The sequence below is a fragment of the Psammomys obesus genome, unplaced genomic scaffold (assembly GCF_907164565.1).
Source record: "Psammomys obesus unplaced genomic scaffold, mPsaObe1.curated_primary_1811, whole genome shotgun sequence".
Taxonomy (NCBI): Eukaryota; Metazoa; Chordata; class Mammalia; order Rodentia; family Muridae; genus Psammomys; species Psammomys obesus.
In genome coordinates, this window is record NW_026585580.1 from 601,053 (window position 1) to 622,018 (window position 20,966).

The 20,966-nt window shown below is 39.9% G+C and overlaps 1 protein-coding gene across 1 annotated transcript in view; it reads right to left on the bottom strand.

Annotated features, from left to right (window-relative positions):
- The window catches only part of Kcnq5 (potassium voltage-gated channel subfamily Q member 5), a 493,552-nt gene that overhangs the window by 21,059 nt on the left and 451,527 nt on the right, over positions 1 to 20,966 (bottom strand). The window contains exons 4-5 of the mRNA XM_055605926.1: positions 16,721 to 16,896; positions 16,333 to 16,458 (exon numbers count right to left, since the gene is read on the bottom strand). Of these exons, the coding sequence (XP_055461901.1) occupies positions 16,333 to 16,458; positions 16,721 to 16,896 (302 nt within the window). The remainder of the gene's footprint in view (positions 1 to 16,332; positions 16,459 to 16,720; positions 16,897 to 20,966) is intronic.

Here is a 20,966-nt window from a genome sequence, read left to right on the forward strand (position 1 = left end):
CACTCAAGGAGGCAGAGGAAATGGAATGAGAACACTTATGCAGGTGCTAGCCTTGGCAGGATGAACAGAAAGCTCTTCTGTGGGAGACAATGTCGGCACAGTATGGGTAGGAATCGGGACTGGGAAGGCTTTGACAATGCCTTTAATCACCCTGAAGTACTTGGAAACTTTTGAGGAGAACAAGAAGCCCAGGGGAGGATAAAATACTTGGAACAGTGAGGGTATGGGAGGGTGTCAGGTGCAAGACAGCAAGAGGTCTATGGGTGGAAGAGCCCATCCAGGGCTGTGTGCTGACACCTAGTAGCCAACAGAGTCAAATATCAGCTTCCACAGAACCAGCTCTCAGGCATTTAGGGAATCCTAGAACAACAGCTAGTTTTGGAGAACGTGGACTGGCTGTGTGGGGGACTCCCAGGAGTTGTGAGGAAGTTGTAATTGAACTTCAAAGTTGATCTAGGTGATGTAGCACTTGATTTGCTATCTGGAAAAATACTTAATAGATCTCTAAGACCTTAGCAGTATTCTGATGGTTCCATATTGCAACCAGTTGTCACACACAGAGTATCTCAGCAACTCTCAGTCAGAAGGGCGGGTGGTGACTATTAATTATAGTATGCAATTAACATAGTGGTTTAGGATGCTTGGAATTTTAGAAAGCACTGAGTTTTGGGGAAAAAAAAAACCCTAAATCTAATAATGGAGCGCTGTATGACAGAGACAATAAATAAGGCACCTCTTTTAAATGCCAGTCTCTTCAGAACAGGAGTCCAACATCAAATAAAAAATACAGTTCCTCCTTTGCAGATACCCCGCCAACTGCTGAGTTGTGTAATTCCTTGTCAGATCTTTATATGCATAGGAAATTAGGATGCAAGGGCTGCACATAGTGGAATGGAGCTGGAATCAGACCCAATGTCTCTGTTCATCTTGGGTGACTCATGAGGATGCTTCATAGTTGCATACAGGCTGGGTGGGTGGGGATGACAGGGATTACTGGGTGGGTCCAGGATGATACAAAGAACCAAAGTGTGGTTGGTTAATGGGTTCTGCTTGTACTAAGATATTTTGGATGATTCCTGAATCAAAGTGTTTCATTCTTTTGTATTATATACAATGTTAAAAGTGAATAACAATATATTAGAGTTTTGCTTTGCATAGCTAATATAAAGGACAGCATAATCAATGAAAAAATAAGTCTCCTTATGAGAGAGTCCTATTATTATTTGTAAGTGAGATGATTTTGTAATATTATATTAATGCATGAAAATGCACAGAGAATCTTTCTTCCTTTCTTTCCTGACTTGGGAACAAATTCAGGGATTTTTTTTTTTTTATGGACAAATGCTCTGTCTCTGAGCTATGTCCTCACCCCCCAGCAAAGGCTTCTTAACTGAAACATCCATGATAGCTAGTTGTCTACTTAGAAGTATGATAACAGCACATCATCACAAAACTAAATTATATAATTATAATGTTATTATATATTATATATGTAATATACAATAATTAATAATATAACACATCTATAAAATATATTTACATATATAATATAGTAATATAATACAATAATATATAAATACATGTAATATAATATTTTCTTATATATTATATTATATAACATATATACTTATATATAATATATGTATCACATTTATATAATGTTTTCTTGCTCTAAACCATATATGTGTACATTCATTTCCTAACATTGTGAAGAATTGGGATTCTACTTCATATTTTTATTTGCATAAACAGCATCCATAATGCATCTATTTTTTATATTTTTATGCTATGTTTTTAAAAAGATTTATTTTATGTTATGCATGCCTGTATACATCCATGTATGTCTGATGTGTACTATATGTGTGCCTAGTGTCTACAGAGGCCAGAAGAAGATAGCAGATTCCCTGGAACTGGAGTCAAAGAAGGTTGTGAGTCATCATGTAGGTCCTGGGAATTAAAGCCAGGTCCTCTGCAAGAACAGCAAATGCTTTTAACCACTTATTGCTCCTCATTTTTTTTTTTTTTTTTTTAGTGTGTAACATGAACTCAAGACGCATGGAATGATCAGAATATAGGAAGTCCCTAGATTTGTAAGATTTTCCCCTCAACACAGTTGTGTCATTACACTTGGCTTTATAATAATAATTTAGTATTTTTCATTTTTGAGATTCTATAAAATATTCTATCCAATTTTTAGAAACCACCCACCTGTCTGTACCATGTAGTATCAGTGTTCTGGTTAGTTTTACATCAATTTAACAAAACCCAGAGTCATCAGAGGGGAGGATGAGAAAACACTTGTATGAGACTGGGTTGAAGGCAAACCTGTAGAGCATTTTCTTTAATTAGCAATTTTTTGGGGAGGGTCCAGTCTACTGTAGGTTGGTGCCACCTCTGAGATGATGGTCCTGAATTCTATAAGAAAACAGGCTGAGCAATCGGGAGAAGTAAGCCAATAAGCAGCACGTCTCCATGTCTGCATCAGCTCCTGCCTCTGGGTTTCTGCCCTGTTTATTTCCTGTCCTGACCGCTTTTGATGATGAACGGTGATATGATACGAATGTGTAAAGCAAATAAATCCTTTCCTCCCCAAGATGCTTTGGTCATGGTGTTCTATCACAGACTAAGACAATCCGTTTTTCCAGTAGTATGAAATTAACCATCCCACGACAGTTCCAAATGCGAGAACACTGAGAGGTAACATTGACTCCTGAGGCATTCGAACAATGGGAAGAACAGAGTGCTCTGGGTTTTAGGGATGTGTCTGGTGTGTGAGTTATGGAGGAAAGTTCTGAGAGCATCCTTCAAATTCCTAAGTGAATAGTTATGTGAGTAGGCAAGTGTGTACAATTTTGTGAATTTTTCTATTCATATACAATAGTGAGCATTCTTTTTTGCACACAAACACACACACACACACACACACACAAGATGAGATGCATACAGCCTTTTGAATCTTTATTTTGAGTATAGTTCCATTTGACGAATGGAATTTATTTACCGAGTTTACAAATGATATGCTGTTAACATGCCAAGTGGAATAAAATCTCATAAAAACTTCTACAGTTCTTACTCATTGATTCTTGAATAGTATAATTTCTTTTTTCTTTCTTTTTTTCTTTTCTATTTAGACAGGATTTCTCTGGGTAGCCTTGGGCTGTTATAGAACTCACATTGTAGGTTAGGTTAGCCTTGAACTCACAGAGATCTGCCTGCCTCTGCCTACAAGTGCTGGGATTAAAAGCACGTGCCACTGACACCTGGCTGCACAGTATATTTCTTAGCCATATAGAATAGGATATCCAATCTTCAACTCACAGACCAAAAGAAGCTAAGTAACAAGGGGTGTCCAAGGAAGGACGCATGAATCACAGTGAGGAGGGGACATAGACTAGACAGAGGAAGTGTTTGACAAGAGGGAACAGAATAAGAGAGGGAAACGAGGGTGGGGATATAATGTGGCAAGAGTGAAGGCGGACAGAGAGCATTTAGAGAGAAGAAAGACCACGGCCTGGCCCATCTCTGAGACAGGCTGGAGACCTTTGGCAGGGTAGGCTTCTGGGAAAGTTATGGAGTTGACTCTAGCGGGGGACGTAGAGATTGAAGAGGCCATCATCTAACCAGACAGGACTCCTAGTAGAGGGAGGGGAACACCAACCCACCCACAAAACCTTCAACCCAAAATTTACCCTGCCTACAAGATGTGCAGGGATAAAGATAGAGCAGAGATTGAGGGAACGTCCAACCAATGCCTGGCCACACCACAGAAGCAAGCCAGTCCATAACACTATTAAAGACGCTCTGCTATGCTTAAAGACAGGAGCCTAGCATAGCTGTCCTTTGAGAGGCTCCTGTAGCAGCAGATGGATTAAAACAGATGCTGAGACACTCAGCCAAACACTGGGCTGAGTGCAGAGAGTCTTGTAGAAGAGTGAGAGGAAGGAGAGGAGGACCTGGAGGAAGCAGAACCTTCACAAGAAGACCAACAGAGCCAACAAACTTGGGCTAGGGGGACTTGTGGAGACTGAAGAACCAGCCAAGGACTATGTATGTGCTGAACCTAGATCCCCTACCCATATATACACGATGGACACCTTGGTCTTCATGTGGGTTACCTAGTAAGGAAAGTGGGGCTGACTCTGACAAGGACTCTCTTCAATGCTTTTCCATCACTTGCAGCTGGTGGGGCTGCCTTACCAGGCCATCATGGTAGATGATGCGTTCAAGTCCTGATAAGACTTAATGTACTGGGATGGGTAGGTGGATGGGGGGGAGTGCTTTTCTAAGGGAAGAGGGAAGGCAGGAAATGGGGAAGAGGGTGGGACCAGGAGGAGAGGAGGATGTAAGGTGAATTAAAAAAAAATCATCAAACTTTAAGTTTACACTAAGAAACTGATTAATTGCTTGGCAAAGTGGCACATACCAATAAACCCAGCACTTGTGAACCTGAGGCAGGGGTATGGCTGTGAGTTCAAGGCCGGAGTGGGCCAAAGAGCACGTGCCTGTCTTGAAAAACAAAGAATAAGAAAAACAAAAAAATAAAATCAAGAAAGCAAATATGCATGAACAAACAAACAAAAACCCTGAATAAACACAAAGTTAAAAACTAACAGAAAATCTCTGGTATCTCTTTACATGCTATTTTAGCTGAGTGGCAGTTTCTGAGTCAAAAAGGTTCTGCCCCCACACCTCACGACCTGACCTGGGAGGAGGCAGATGCACTCTCTGGCTGTGGTCTAGCAGGTAGATCAGGGTCAGCAGACACACAGTTCATTTCCCCTGTTGCCTGTCTTTGGCAGCTCTCCAATCCTTGGCAGTTTGCACCACCTCTTCAGCTGTATTTGCTGAAAGTGACTGGGCAGATGGGGAAAATGCCCAGATAAGTTCTTGCTTCATGTTATATATGCTAAGTTGCAGTCACACAAGTAAGAACACCCATTTTGTGAGAGCCTGTGGTCTGAAAACTTTGCTTCAATGTATAAGCAGTGTGTGAGGCAGAGTTAGAGGCACCTTATAATGTTTTGCAGAGCAAATGCAAATTCTGGCAGAAATTTTCTTGTCTTTTTTTTTTTTTTTTTTTTTTTTTTTTTTTTTTAATAATGGCTGATTCTGTGGAATCAACTAAAAAAGGCTCACAGGGGACTCACAGAGACTGGAGAGGCCGTCGAGGAGCCTTCAATGTCTGCATTAGGTCCCCTGCGTATATGTTATGGTTGCTGGCTTGGTGTTTTTGCGGGACTCCTGACAGTGGGAGTTGGGATGTCTCTGGCTCTGCCTGCCTGCACTTGATACTGTTTTCTTCCTACTGTGTTGCTTCACCCAGCCTTGATGTGAAGATTTGTGCCTGGTATTATTGTATCTTTTTTAGTTTGGTTGATATCCCTGGGAGGCCTGCTCTTTTCTGGGAAAGAGACAAGGGAGGGAGTGTATCTAGGGGGAGGAGAGGTGTGTGTGTGTGCACGTGAGGGGGACGGGGAGGCCTGGAGGGAGCCCTGTGGTTGGGATGTATTGTATGAGAGAAGAGAGAAAAATGGAATGGGAGAGGTCAGCCTGGTTGTACTCAACTATAGCCCTAGTACCTAGAAGGTTGAGGTAGGAAGATTGTGAGTTCTAGGCTAGCCTGGGTTACCTAGTGAAAACCTGTCTCAGGGGAAAAAAACAAAACAAAACAAAAACAAAAACACAAAAGAGACTAGTGAGATGGCTCAGTGGGTAAGAACACTTTTGGTGTAAGCCCGATGACTTGCGTCTCATCCGCAGATGTTAAGTTAAAAAGGCAGATGCAGTGATCTGTAATTCCAGCCTCCCTGTGGAATGATGGGGGTCGAAACAGGAGAATCGCCTAGAAGCTCAAGAGCACACAGCGGCACAGACAAAACAGACCCAGTTTCAATAAAGTGGATAGAGAGAACCAACTCCTGAAAACTGTTTTCTAACCACACATATGTGCATGCGCATGCCTGTATCCACACACACGTACCATACACAGGCGTGACAGTATTAGACAACAATTACAAAAGCAACAAAGAAAAGCAACAGAACAAAACAGTGTAAGAATAACATCAATGCCAACAACATATACAAGGATGGAAGATGCTGCAGTCCTATTTCCACACTGATTAGGCTAGAAATTTTTTTCTTTCAAGTTTTTCTTTCCTATAGGAAAAAAAAAATCAACAAACATTCCTTGGCTCAATTATGAAAACACAACTACCAATACTAGGTTTTAGATAATGCATTCACGTGAACAAGTTAAGAATAGGCTACTGGTATTTCATGGCACAGCATAATTTCTCCATAATGGCGTCTTTGAAGAAGAACAATTCCATTGGCAGTGTCAGTAATATCCTCCTTTCCTCTCCCTCCTATTTCCTCTCCTTGTTTTTTTCTTTCTTCCCTTTCCCATGTGCACTTGATTTCAGTGTGTGTGTGTTCCTCAAGTCTGACAGTCAGCTTTGGGACTCAAACTATTGACTCAGAATGGTTTTTTTTTTTTTTCTGGTCCAAACATCAGAATGTCCTGCAGCAGGTGACATCATATAATTTAGCTTCTTCTATGGGAGGTTCCTCCTGATATTATCATTCATAATGGTTTTTTTTGGGGGGGGGCGCTTGAGGTCAAATATATAATGATAGTATTGGCTGATATTTTTCTAGTGTTTGACAAACCACCTCTGTGCTGTAATCTCATTCCATGCACACAGAAAAACCTGTATTTTGTTAATATGGCCATATCTCTTGTAATATAATAAATGATTGCTTAATACTAATTCCATGGGCTGGAGAGATGTCCCGGTGGGTAACAAAGACTGAGACACAGGCACAAGGTCCCGAGCTCAAATCCGCAGGACCTATGTGAGTACCTGGGTACAGTCATGCATGCCTGTAGCTCTATCACTGTAGAGGCTGGAGACAGGGGGATTACTGTGACAGCCATCAGCCTATCTCCAGATTTAGCGAGAGATCCTATCTCTAGTTTTTGCATGCACATGAGCTTCTGTATCGATGCGCATGCCCACCTACACACAGCTGAAATAAAACAAATACTAACGCTTCGGTGTTGGGTCTAGAACTCAGGTCTCTTGAGTGCATTTCCTCTCTTTTTAGAGCAGCATGTGTCAATGCCTATAGAATAATACTATAAAAAAAAACAAGTGTACAGACACAGGTAAGGGGTGACCTTATTAAAGGATCAGGATTCTTAATGAAGAATTTCCTAAAGAGCCTCAAGAGCAGTGCATTTCACAAACACATGCTGTTAAGGTAAGTGGGAGACTCAGAGGTGCTTATGTCAGGGCTGGTGGGTGGCTGGGGTGTTGTGGGTGTTTGATAGCTGAGAATGTGCTTGAATCACTAGGACTGCTATGTTGATTTTCTTAGGCTATAAATAAAGCTTTGATAGTATTAGGTAAGGCATCGGCAGTAAAAAAAAAAAAAAAAAAAAAAAAAAAAAAAAAAAACCACAATCATTTACTTTAGCTCCACGTATTGGTACTAACTTAGGAAATGATAGTTTGTATGGTGATGTGCAAAACGCTTTTACTGATGAATCCAAAGTAAGGAGGTTCTGTTATCTGAAGGGTGGCTGGCATTACGAAGGACAATGGTATCCTTGTTCATTGCACATACATTTGGGATGTGAAGCACATTGCTTACACAGTGCGCTATTTTGCATACAGAAGCTGTCTATGTGACTTGCTTTGTGAAAGTTTGTAAGATTACTGGAATCAGTTGTGAGACATTTCTTGGCTGATATAAATTCTTCTGTGTGTTTGAAATCTCGTCAAGGACCATGGTCTCAAGTAGAATCTGTATTCAAATGCCAATCTATCTGCTGTTACACACATTAAAAAAAACATTAAATATATTATACAAGCTTTATTACAAGGAGAACAGTAACTGAAAAAAAATGTCATCAAGAGCAGGTCATTATTAGAAAAAAAACTACAGAAAAACAAGTTCTTAAGTTATTTCAGAATAAATCTAAAGTGAATCAAAAGGTTAAAAAGTAACAGGAAGGGGGGGAGATAATAACAGAAAACCCTATTCTTAGCTTTTTTTCTGGATAAATCTGAGGCGGCCGGAAAAGAAGAAAATAGTGCTAGTAATAAGAAAAGAAATAAGATCACATGGAACTCTGGGTAGCACCCAGACCCCTTGTTCCAGAAGCAAGGAGAGTCTGGAGTTAGCTTGTTCAGCATTCCCCCGCTGCCAGCCATATCACCTGCTCAGTTGCCACCATAGAGCCCAGAATCCTTTTCATCATGACTTTCTCAAGCCCCTCTACACTTACACTGTGTATCTGCAATAAAGAATATGGTTCTCCTTTGTTCTGTTGTTTTGGCAGACACTTCTGTTTAACATTCTTAACAGCAATATCCATGCTCCAAGCAGCTACCGTCCATGTCTGTGAACTTGCTGTGTGGTCTTGGTACCAGATCTCGAGCGTCTGTTCTCTCACACAGTGAGGTGGGCACATTCATTTGTTCCTCAGCATAGCATTGTGTTCAGGCATCAAAACTGTATGTTGGCATTGATCGCTGCTCATCAGGCTCCTGTATCTCCCTAAAAACTGGGAACAGCCCTCCTTATCTTAAAAGCAAGGACCTTTACCTTTTTTTTTTAAATTTTTTATTTAACTTTTATTAATTACACTTTATTCATTTTGTATCTCCTCATAAGCCCCTCCCTTCTCCCCTCCCGATCCGACCCTCCCTCCCCTTTCTGCATGCATGCCCCTCCCCAAGTCCACTGATAGGGGAGGTCCTCCTGTCCTTCCTTCTGATCTTAGTCTATCAGTTCTCATCAAAAGTGGCTGCATTGTCCTCTACTGTGGCCTGGTAAGGCTGCTCCCCCCTCAGGGGGAGGTGATCAAAGAGCAGGCCAATCAGATTATGTCAGAGGCAGTCCCTCCTCCCATTACTATGTAACCCACTTGGACACTGAACTGCCATGGGCTACATCTGTGCAGGGGTTCTAGGTTATCTCCACGAATAGTCAAGGACCTTTACTTTTAATACTTGGAATTTACTGGGGCACTGTGTTTGTTGATGGGACAAAAATCGAATTTTGGTATTTAATGTTGATACTTTGGACTCTTCTAAAGAGAATTTCCTTTTTTTGTAGGCCTAGAACTGAACAAATAAACACTCATGGTTTCGTTTCTCCCACTTAATCTACATGCTCCACAGTTATTAAGGCACGCATTGCATGCAACATGGCCAATCTCAAATAAAAATTACCTAAACAAACTCTTCACAAAGGTTTTAGTGGCATATAATAAGTGGTAAAATAATGTAAATTTATTTAACACTAATATCTAGTATATGCTGTTTTGGTAGTGAATAAAAAATAAGCCCTCTTATTTACTTTCCATGTTTTTTTTTTTTTTTTAAGCTTTAGACAACTCCATTAATGAGTCAGCCAATATAAACAAAACTGCTTTAGAGCCACAAGCTTTTATTTTCATTCCTAGAAGCTTGGCATGCTGGAAGATATTTTTATTTATTTTTTACTCTGATGTCAAGGCTAGATTTTTTTTTTTTTTTTTTTTAAGAAATGGAAACATAATTAGGCCGTTCAGACACCTGTAAAGTACAGGTTAAACACCAGTCAAAACAATCTTATTCAAGTGGAATTCATTGAAAACAAGCTGCTTCTCCCTGCAAATCACAGAGCTGACCTTTGAAAGCCTGCTTTGTGTGTTGCTCTAGAAAGAAGCTAGCTGGTGACTAAGCGAGAGTATATTAAGAGTTTCCCACACACAGTTTAACACACAATACAGCAATTTGTATTGGTAATAAGAAGAAAAAGAAGAAGAATGGAAAGAGAGAGAAAAAGCTGCTAGGCTTAATTCACCGGCAACTGCATCTCAGAGGGAAAGAGGAGCCTCGAGATATCTCTAGTAATTGAAATATACTTGAATTATCCAAGAGAAGCAAACACTAAACCTGAATTCAGACTTCTGCACACAGGCTGGGCTATTGATCACCTTCCATCACTCACGTGAAAACCCAGCCATTTCCTCAGTTTACACGGTTTCAAGCCAGGAGTAACAGGTTTTCATTTACTTTCTGTTTGTTAGAGGTATTTCAAGAATGTCAGGTCTCTTTCTGATTTCCATCCTTCTCCTTTCAAAATGCCCAGCGTTTCTGGTATGTAGCGGGGAAGAGTTGGAAGCAAAATAATTTTTGCTCAATTAACACTTGAGTTATAACATACAAAGTGATGAGTTTCATTGTGGCATTTTCTTTCTCTTTTTATCACACAGCACTTCTCTTACACGCAGGTCATTATATTTTGTCTGTATTCACCCATCTTCCAAATTCCCCTGGCACCCCAGCTCTGTTGCCTTTTCTGGTTATATTCCTCCCTACAAAGAGTCCCCTTTTCTGCCTTCATGTCAAATGTATTTCGTTACCCCTCCCCGCTTCTGCAATCCTCTATCTACTTTCATAGGACTAAGGGTGCATGCGAACCTGTGCACATACTTTCACACGCACACATTTAAATCTGGACTCCTCACATTAGAGAAAACATGTATATCTAGTCTGGTTCTACTTCCTAGGTACTAAGAACAGCACAACAATAAACACGGAGCGTGTATGTGTCTTCATGGTGCGTTGACTTAGAGTCCCTTGGTGAATATACCCCGTAGTGATACAGTCCTTCTTAGTTAGAAATTCCACATTGATTCCCACGGTGGGAATGGATCCTGTATATGCATTCCCACCAACGGTATGTGTGTCTTCCTCTTTCTCCCTATCTTCACCGGCATTTCCTGTCATTTGTTTCCTTGGCGATAGCCAGTCTGACTGAGGTGAGAAACTCCCCAAATAGTTTTTAATTTACGCTTCTTCTATAGCTAATTTTTGAATATTTTTTAAAGTATATATTGGCTATTTGTATTATTTCCTTTGAGAACTATCTGTCTAGTTCATCGGCCCATTTACTGATTGCATGGAATTTTGGTGTTAATTTTTTTAAAGTTTATATGTTTTAGATTTTGATTTCTTGACTGATGTGCACTTAGCAAAGATTTTTTTTTTCTTTCATCATATAACCTGTGTATTCACCTGGTGGTTCTAGAAAATATTCTATTAACATAACTGACTACTCTCTCAGCAACAGCACAATCTTGAAGACACGTACTCGGATAATATTTTTAAAAGCCTAAAATTTAGATGAATATATCTCTGATTTTTACTTATTTAATCACTACTATATAATCAAAAACAAATGTCAAGTCCTGCTTAATTTAGTCCTGACAAATTTTCCCTGTCTCTTACGGGAGTTCTAGGCCACAAGAATGAGCTTCGGATGAGCAGTGGGCTAACAGACAAACTTACCTTAAATCTGTGCTCCACAAACCTAACAGTGCTTCATTCGTGGCTTAAGATGATGATATGGTGCTAGCGTGGCAAAAAAGCTGGCTGGCACTCAAGAATGTGGGATTTCTAAGTGAGGTTTTCCTTTTGGAATACAAAGAGTGGAAACATTTTATACAAATGGGAAAAGAGCTCTCTGTAGGAGGAAGAAGAGAGGTAAATACAGAAGAAAATGGAAAACAGGTAAAATGAATGGCAAGATACAAGTCATCTGAGAGAGGGGTATAGGTGGGGTCTTGAAGTAGCACTATTCCCAATTGTCTGAGAAAAATGCCAGGTTGTTTTCCAAACCAGTTATACAAGTTTGCACTCCCACCAGCAATGGAGAAGGGTTCTCCTTTCTCCACATCCTTGCCATTATGTGTTGTCACTTGAGGCTTTGATTCTAGCCATTCTGACAGGTGTAAGATGGGCTCTCAGTGTCATTTTCGATTTGCATTTCCTTGATGACTAAGAAGGTTGAGCATGTCTTTAAATATTTCTCCGCCATTAGATATTCCTCTGTTGAGAATTCTCTGTTTAGTTCTGTACCCCATTTTTAATTGGATTATTTGGCTTGTTGGCATTGCTAAGACTCACAGCCAAGCTTTGAGTACAGTGCTGAGAGTTATAGGAAAGAGTAGGGGAATAGAAGGACCTAGAGAAGACAGAAGCTCCATAAGAAGACCAACAGAGCCAACAAATCTAGGCCCAGAGTGGCCTGCAGATACTGAGGCACCAACCAGGGACTATGCATGAAGAGGACCTAGACTCCCTGCTCACTTGTAGCTCATAGGCAGCTCAGTCTCCAGGTGGGTTCCATGGGAAGGAGAGCAGGGGCTGTCTCTGACATGGACTCTATTGTCCACTCTTTGATCACTCCCCTCCTGGTGATGGGGCATTGCCAGGCCACAGAGAAAGAGGATGCAAGCAGACTTGATAGGCTGGGTCAGATGATAGGGGCGGAGGCTCCCTCTTTCTGAGAAATAGGGGAAGAGAATAGAGGGGGAAGAAGGAGGGAAGGTGGGACTGGGAGAAGATGAGGGAGGGGGCTACAATTAGGATGTAAAGTGACTAAATTATAAAGGTAAACAAACAAAACAAAACAACAAAAGAAAATGGAAGGATTTTCAGGGAGGAAGGAAGAAGGAGAAAGGGAGGTGAATACAGAAGAAAGAGGAAAGTGGGTAAAATACTAATAAGGATTCTTAAAAAGCTACAAGAAATCATGTTAACTATTTATCTATTTAAAAAAAACTGCAATGAGCTAGGCATGGTGGCACAAGACTTTAATCCCAGCATTTGGGAGGCAGAGGCAGGCAGATATCTGTGAGTTCGAGGCCAGCCTGGTCTACAAAGCAAGTGTAGGATAGCCAAGGCTACACAAGAAATTCTGTCTCAAAAAACAAAACCAACCCAAACCAAGCCATACAAATGAAAACGTGTAATGTGGGTTCCCAGGCTCTATAAGGGACACTAGTTTGAGCACTGCTCATAGCCGGGACATCTCCCCGAGAGCACACGGCAGGAGGGGGCCTACTCAACTCCATAAAGACAAAGGCCACATCACGACAAAGCCAGTTAAGCTTCTGTTTCCTCATCAGAGAACTATCTTCCCAGAAATCATGTGACCTGACCAGCAGTCTAGCTGATACGATAGGAAGGCCCTACCTACTATGCAGCACTTCCTCCCTTGTCCTTTTTCCTTTCCCCCTACTCCCTGACTCAAGCAATGTAAGCTAGCCTGGCTATTTTAATAAAGGAGCTATCCTCTGACACCGTCTCCTGGGTCATTCAAACCTCCTGTACTTACTACCCCTGAACAAACAGGTTCCCAGCTGCTCCAGCATTCTAACACCAGTGCAAATGGCTGCTGCTGGTGGTGGGGGCCCCACACTGTAATGCATCTAATTCAATATATAAATATACATTCATAGCTTTAGTGAACTTTTCTCATCTCGGCTGAAGGTGCTCCTTCCAGGTGCCAAAGATCACATAAGAAAGCCCTCAGTACCCATAAGAAAGCTGTCATTTCAGTTGTTGGTCAGGGCTGTCCGAGAGCCTCCTAAAGCATATAGTCTATGGCTGTTGCTCTTGGTTACCCCTGAGAGGAGGAAAGTAAGTCCCTATTGCTGAAGAGACCATGGACTCCAGACATGGTGCAGAAACTCATGAGCTGGAACTGACTTGAATGCCCTCTCCTTGATGACTAGATTTCATGGTACTGGAAGGCACCATACAAGCTTCCATAGGAGGGAAACAATCAATAGTCCTTCCCAGCTGTGATGCCTACCAATCATATCTACAGAACAGTATGCCACAATAACTCTATGGGCAGAGGAGCAGCGTGCATATCTTGGTAATAACCAAAGGCTCTCCAATTGGACTTCTAAACTCCTTCGAAACAAGAGTGAAATTATTCATAGTACTGGAAACCTCACTAACTACTCAGTGCTAGCAAAGCTATGCTCATTGTAGGGGACTCTATAGATAAAAATTTACAAAACCAATCTAATCCTTGAACAACCTATAAACATATTTACTTATATCCACAGATAGTCTTATCTCTCACCAAGGAAATTTCTCTTTGCCACAGACAGAGTCCACTACAGAAAACCACCATCGATCAAAATTCAGAGTTGTGGAGCCTGGACCCATTGACTACTTCTACAGAAACACTTGGCAGGTTCAGGCAACATTGCAGAAGAAGGGGCCGTAAGACTGTAAGGACCAGAGGGTTAGGGAGGTTGCTGTGATTGTATCTTCTAGTAATATCAGAAGCTACACCCATAAGGTCTCATTAGCATGACTGTGCAAATATGAGATGAACAAGGACAACACCAATGGACATGACAAAGTAGATCCGAAAAAGCCCATGTAGCCTCAGCCCTTTATGAAGAACTATAAGCAATTGAAGAAAGCTAGGAGTGGGAGGGCGTGTCTTCCCAACAGAAGAGCATAACAATGGGTTGTTTAGTGCCAAATAGTCAGCCATGAGAGCATACATACAAGTGACATTATAGGCACTGTACAGGTAACACTTAGGAATATATATGTATGTACATACATGTAGATATATGCATAACTATAACTATATGTATACACACAATAGTGAAACAATTAGTGAAAAAGAAGCCATGATTTTGAAGGAAAATGGAGAGGGATATATAGAACGGTTCAGGGGAGAAACGGAAGGGAGATTTGTTGGAATTATATTATAATCTCAAGAATAAAATAAAAACATTTTACAAAATTATAAATCTTGTGTATTTCCATATAACTCCCTTTTAAAAGACCATAAAGCTATAAAATAAAAATAAGTGTAATTTTTATATTATATAAAGTACTCCCATATACAGTAACCTTCTTATTAAGGTTAAGTTCCAAATGACTGTTTTATAAATTCTTTACAATGCAGGGGAAACTTTTGCCTGAAAGAAAAAAAATGCACTATTCACAGAACAACCTTTAGGGAATATTGGGTTCCGCATCTTCATGACTTTTAGAACTATCTTACAACTCTTAGAGTTGTAGATAACACATAGTAATGCAAAATAACTTTTGCCATATATATATATTATATAGTAGGTGTTCACTGATATGTTTCTTGTACTATGAAAGCAGCCAGATTTTTTCTCTATTGATTGAAACATATACTTATACATATAAGTATATACATATACTTATGTTTCAGTATTCTGACATTTAGTAATTCTTTCTGTGCTTTGATCAGTTATTTTGAACTGACTGTGACACTTGATTGATAAATTTCTCTTTCTCTTTTTTTTTTTTTTTTTGAGACAGGGTTTCTCTGTGTAATTGGCTGTAGTGGACTTGCTTTGTAGAACAAGTTGGCTTTAATCCTCCTGCCTCTGCCTCCCCAGTGCTGGGATTAAAGGCATGTGACACCACGCCTGGTTAATTGATACATTATAAACCTGAATTAAATATAATAAACAACATACATTTACTTTCGTCTCTTTTTTCTCTCTCTTTCTCTCTTTCCTTCTTTCTCTCTTTGTCTCTTTCTTTCTTTTCTTTCCTTTCTTTCTTTCTTTCTTTCTTTCTTTCTTTCTTTCTTTCTTTCTTTCTTTCTTTCTTTCTTCTTCTGTCTTTTCAAGACAGGTTCCTCTGTGTATCTCTGGCTGTCTTAGAACTCACTCTGTAGAATAGGCTGGCTTCAAATTCACAGAGATCTGCCTGCCTCTGCCTCCCTAGTGTTATGATTAAAGGCATGCACCACCATGCCCAGTTATTTTCTATTTGTATGACAACTGTAATTTTTACTTTCACTTCTTTGGGAAATATTTATAACAATGTAAAATAAGATTTTAATGGAAAATATTATAATAAGTTATACATGATCTCTGGTCTTTCAGCTCTGATGTCCCCAGCATTATCTTCTTAATTGAGGCATTTAATTTTCTCACTTTGAGTCAGCTGCTATTCAATGTTTCTTTTTCTTTTCTTTTCTTTTTTTTTTTTTTTGTTGCTTCAGTTATTTTTTTTAAAGTGTTGTGTTATGTAGCCCAAACTGGCCTTAAACTCATTATCCTTCTGTCCCAGACTCCATACTGCTGAGATTATAGGCATGTGCCACACATTTTTTCTTTTCATTCTTTTGACAACCAAAAAACTTTTTTTCTTTTCCTGGAGTAGTAAATCAAGTCATTAAGTTTATAAAGTTAAAACAGACGCCTGTTACTGTTTCTTATTTTCAAAATAATAAATTTTTACTTTGGAAACAACTGAGCACTCAAAAAATGATAATTTATGTGTAAGTTTAATTTTTTGCCCCCACAGGCACAGAACTGTCTCAGATCACTTATAAATACCATACATTTCTGCATTCATCCCTTTTGGAAGTTAATATTTTCACTGAGACCATTCATTGAAAACCATTAGGTTATATTTAGTGGAAACACTTCAGAATAACTAATAGGCAAAAACATATTTTTATACTTACCGTGCCCCACCAGAGAGCATCGGCATATGTAGAAAACTCTTTATTGGCATCTTTTTCCACCAGATAGACAAGGAAAGATGAAAAAATAAGGACCAGGAATCCTATGTACCAAGCTGTGATTAATTCCTAGGATTAAAAGGAGTGAAACATTTTAGAGGTGAAAAGAATCTTTGAAAAGGGAAACATGAAATCTCTGTGTGAATCAATCATGCTCCTACTTCTAGGAAATAGATGAAGGTTTTAAAGTAATGCATTATGTACCGGGGCTTCAAATGGCTTGAACCACAGTCTGAAGTAACAGCCCGTGTTAAGACTATTTTAAACATTATTGCGATCAACAGAACATTTCAAACATTTTCCGATGCAGTGCAAAGAAGCACAGTTTTACCTTGCTGTGAGCATAAACCACGGAGCCCAGCAACTTCCAAGTGCCTCCCCTTCTGTCCATGCGCACCATGCGCAGGATCTGTAGGAACCGGAGACTTCTGAGCGCTGACGTGGCGAAAATATTACCCTGAGTTTTTGCAGAAACAACTGCTATTGAAGCAATAAGAACAATGGTATCTGAAAGAAACAGGTTGGGACAGCCATAAGTCACATGACTGATACGTTTTATTTCTCAAAACAATACTTCTGAAAAGGCCACATCAGCCAGTTTGAGGAAAAGGAAACAGAACTGAGCACCTAGCCTCCTACTGACGGCAGAGCTAAAAGACCCAGATCATGACCCATTTGTCACTTTGGCTTTGGTTCCTTGACCACTCTGCACTTTTACCTGTACACTTTTGTATCATATAAGCTTCAACACCTTGGACAATGGCCTCCAGAGAGTTCATAGTCTTGGGGTTCTGCAGGCTTAGGAAGTGCTCTTGCACAACTCTGCTGTCCTTAACTCCATAGTCTTCAGCAAGAAGCTCCCGACTCAGCCCCCAACACCGTGGTTCTGGCCCCCTGGTTGACAGGACAGAGGAATCATAGCCTAGGCACCCATCAAACGTCCTTGCTTTGTATATTAACACCTCTCACTGTTTTTACAGAACAATGTCAGAGCCTCTTTGTGTCAACTATTCTCTCCTGTTGTGGAGTCTGCGGTTATGCCTACTGCTTGACAAAGCCCTCCAGTAATTCGAATGCTCTGGGCTCTCTCTATATTCTTTCATTTGGTCTGTAAGTAAGGTGAAAGTTTGGTGCACAAATCAAATATTACATCTGTTATAATCCAGTATGCAACCATGCACCACATGCTTTGGGTGGAAACGGATACTTCATGTCTGATGTATTGGTATTTGGTTAAAAACAGCTGTTTTTGTCATTAAAACAAAAACCAGCTAACAAAGGCATAGAAAAGACAGAGGACTTACTCACTTGAAAGTAAGTTTATAAGAGGAATTTGAGATAGTAAAAACAGAGACAAAGAATGACAGCCTTTGGCGATTTTAGTATTCACTTATCTTTAACGCCCTCAAGTGAAATTTCCTTCCTGCATCAGGTAGGTTGTACATGCCTGGGCTTCCATACTCTAAGGCTGACTTCTGTTCCGAGGGTGTAGGGTGTGACATTTGAAATATTTCTAATATCCTCAGGAATAACAGGCGAATAAATGTGCCTTCTTCATTCAGGTTTTCCTCCCAAATGGTGGGACCTCCTTGTGCAAACTGACAACACACTTCTGATTCATCGTCCTGGTGCCCCTCTTAGATCTGTGGTCTGAGAGAAAGGATCAGTGGTTGGCAGTGCAAGGAACAGCCCCAGGGCTTTCCCAGTTAGACCCTGTGACATGGTGCCAGCAGGCCTCCAATGTATCCCTTTCTGCGCCCGAGAAGGTGCCAAATGTGTTGATTCAGACATGGAAGATGTATTTTAAGTGAGTAGCGTCCATCTGCAAGTGTGTGATGTAATCTCATCTTAGCAAGCATATGTATCAATTAGTGTAGGCTAGGAAAGCACGTGAAAATTGGCATAGGTTGTCACCATTCATTAGCTGTAGAGCCGTAGACAACCAGGTGATATTAGATATGAGGACTTTTTATCTTCCAGATTATAAGTTTCTACAACGTTAGGGTTTTTTTTTTTTTTAACACAAATATGTAACTGAAATTAAGACATTGAAAAAGTTATATGCACACAAAAATCATGGCTTTCATCATTTGGAGAGACTTGCTATGACAATAGTGACTTAAAAGAGACACTGCTTTTATGACCCTAGTAAGTATTTTTTATTTCACTGTATTTTTGCATATTGGGTAGTATTGGTCGAGAATAAAATAAAAAAATAAAAAAAAAGAAAAGAAATAGCTATCATGCCTGGCATTTTCTATAATTTTAACACTGTATCTTTTAAAAATACTCTTGAGTGTGTGTGTGTATGTGTGTTTGTGTATCTGTGTCTGTCAATATCTTTGTGGGGGTATGTGCCTATGAGTACAGATGGCCACAGGGGTTAGCAGGTATTCAACATCTGGGAGCTGCATTTACAGGCACTTGGAAACCACCCACCTTGGCTGCTGAGAACTGTACCCCGGTTCTCTGCAAAGCGGTATGTCCTCTTAACGGCTGCATCATCTCTCTAGCCCTTGAACGTATTTGTGACATTTTTGCTTGCCTGCATGTTTGTGTGCCACACGTGTGGCTATGGCCCACAAAGGCCAGAAAAGGGCAGGAGAAACCCTGGAACTGGGGTAACAGATGTTTGTGAGTCACCATGTATGTTCTGGGAACCGAGCAGAAAATGCTCTTAACCACCAAGTCCTTTCCCCGGCCCCATGAATGTATCTTAATTGTTATGAAACTTATTAATTAGAAATTCTACAGATCTCATTTTTGTGGATGAAGGCATGAGGTATGGAAAGAATATATTGTGTTGTGGTTTTTGTTTTTTTTTAATTCAACTGTCAGTCTGTCTGACTAATACCTCAAAAAGCATGCCGTGGGGTGAGCACATTATAGAAAAACTAGAGAAAGTGAAAGGAACACTGTTAGCTTGAAGAACTTTTAAAATTAGTCACACGGTGAGTCATAGTCTAAATGTCTGAAGTCACAAAATATGCAAAGGTAACTGCAAATTGGATTTAATATCCTCATTTTAATTCAGATCAGAAGAAGAAACCAGAGTTCAGTAAAATGAGCAGCCAAATGACAGTATACACTTTGAGTGTGTATTTTCTAGAATACCAAGGAAGTCGGGAGTAAATATTAATATATTTATTACATTTTTTTTGTCTGTTAGTTTATTTAGTTTATAGAATGGAGCTTCCACAGGCTTAGATCACTCAGGTTTTTATTTTGTTTTGTCTCCCCCTTTTTATGTAGCCTGAGAACATTTTTTGTTTTTAAATCTCCTAATTACTTCCAATAGTACATGAAATGGGAAGCTTATAGAACAACCCTGGATTAAAAAACAAATAAAAGCAGCTCATATCATTAAGAATTACATTGCAGTAAAGGTATTTGCTTCCGCGTCTGATGATATGGATTTGATCTCCAGAATTCACATGTTGGAAGAACTGAGCCCCACATGTTGTCTTCTGACATTAGCACCTCCCAATAAATAATAATTAAAACAATTTGAAAATCCCGCATGAAATGTCACTACTTTGAAAGCTAATTAAAATATATAACTTAAAAAGCAAAAGGAATTGGATGCAGATACTTTGCATGAGTGGACAATGGTTCTCCAGGAGAATTCAGTTATTCTATAAATCTTGGTGGCAGGTGTGAGATAGATCCTTAATAAGATATTGGTCAGGGGAATACCCAAAGGTCCCATCAACTGCACAATTTATTGCCACTGATCTTGATTGCTCATCGCAGCTAGATGGTAAGACTCTATTGCTGAAGAGACAATATACTTTGATGTCACAATATAGAGTAATCAAATTAAAACTTCTTTCCTTGCTCACTAGCTTTCACAGTGCTGGAGTAAGTTACGTAGGTCCCTGGGACAGAAAGGACATCAGTGTTACCCTGTGGCTAGTCCCTTATCCTAAAATACTAACTTTCCAGGCAAGATGTGCTACTGGTGGCATAAAGGCTGTATACTAATCAACTACTTTTAGATCTGATTTGAGGCCTGTTCTACAGGAAGGAATTTATGTCTGGTACTATCAGCTTAGTCAAAACTCATGGCTTGGGAGGTTATAGACCCTAAGGTGGAACCCACTATTTTTGTTTTGGTTTGGCAAATGACATGTTATACAGTCTTCTAAATATTCATCTTTATGCTTGTAGATTAGTGGCAGGGGGGAAACATCTCTTTTCTATTCAGTATTTAATTCAGAGATTCATAATTGGTCGGAATGTCAGAATAAGTGATTCTTGAGTGCTCAGGCCCAAATGGCACATCTGTATCAAGGCCACGTATCAAAGAAGGTCACAAAAGAGAGGATAGAAAGAACACATGCGGCAAAAGATAGGGAGGAGAGCTGTGACGCGGCGTGTTCTGAGCACAACATAACTACTGTACTCACAACCTCTCTGCAGCGATGGCGACAGGAAGTTGCTATCGGTATCTAATGGATAGAAGCAATAATTTTTGCTAAACATCCCTCAATACCTAATGTGGTCCAAAGACAAAGACTGTTTTCGTGCCAAACGTCAATAATGTTGAGGTTAAAAAACCCTGAAAACGAAAACAA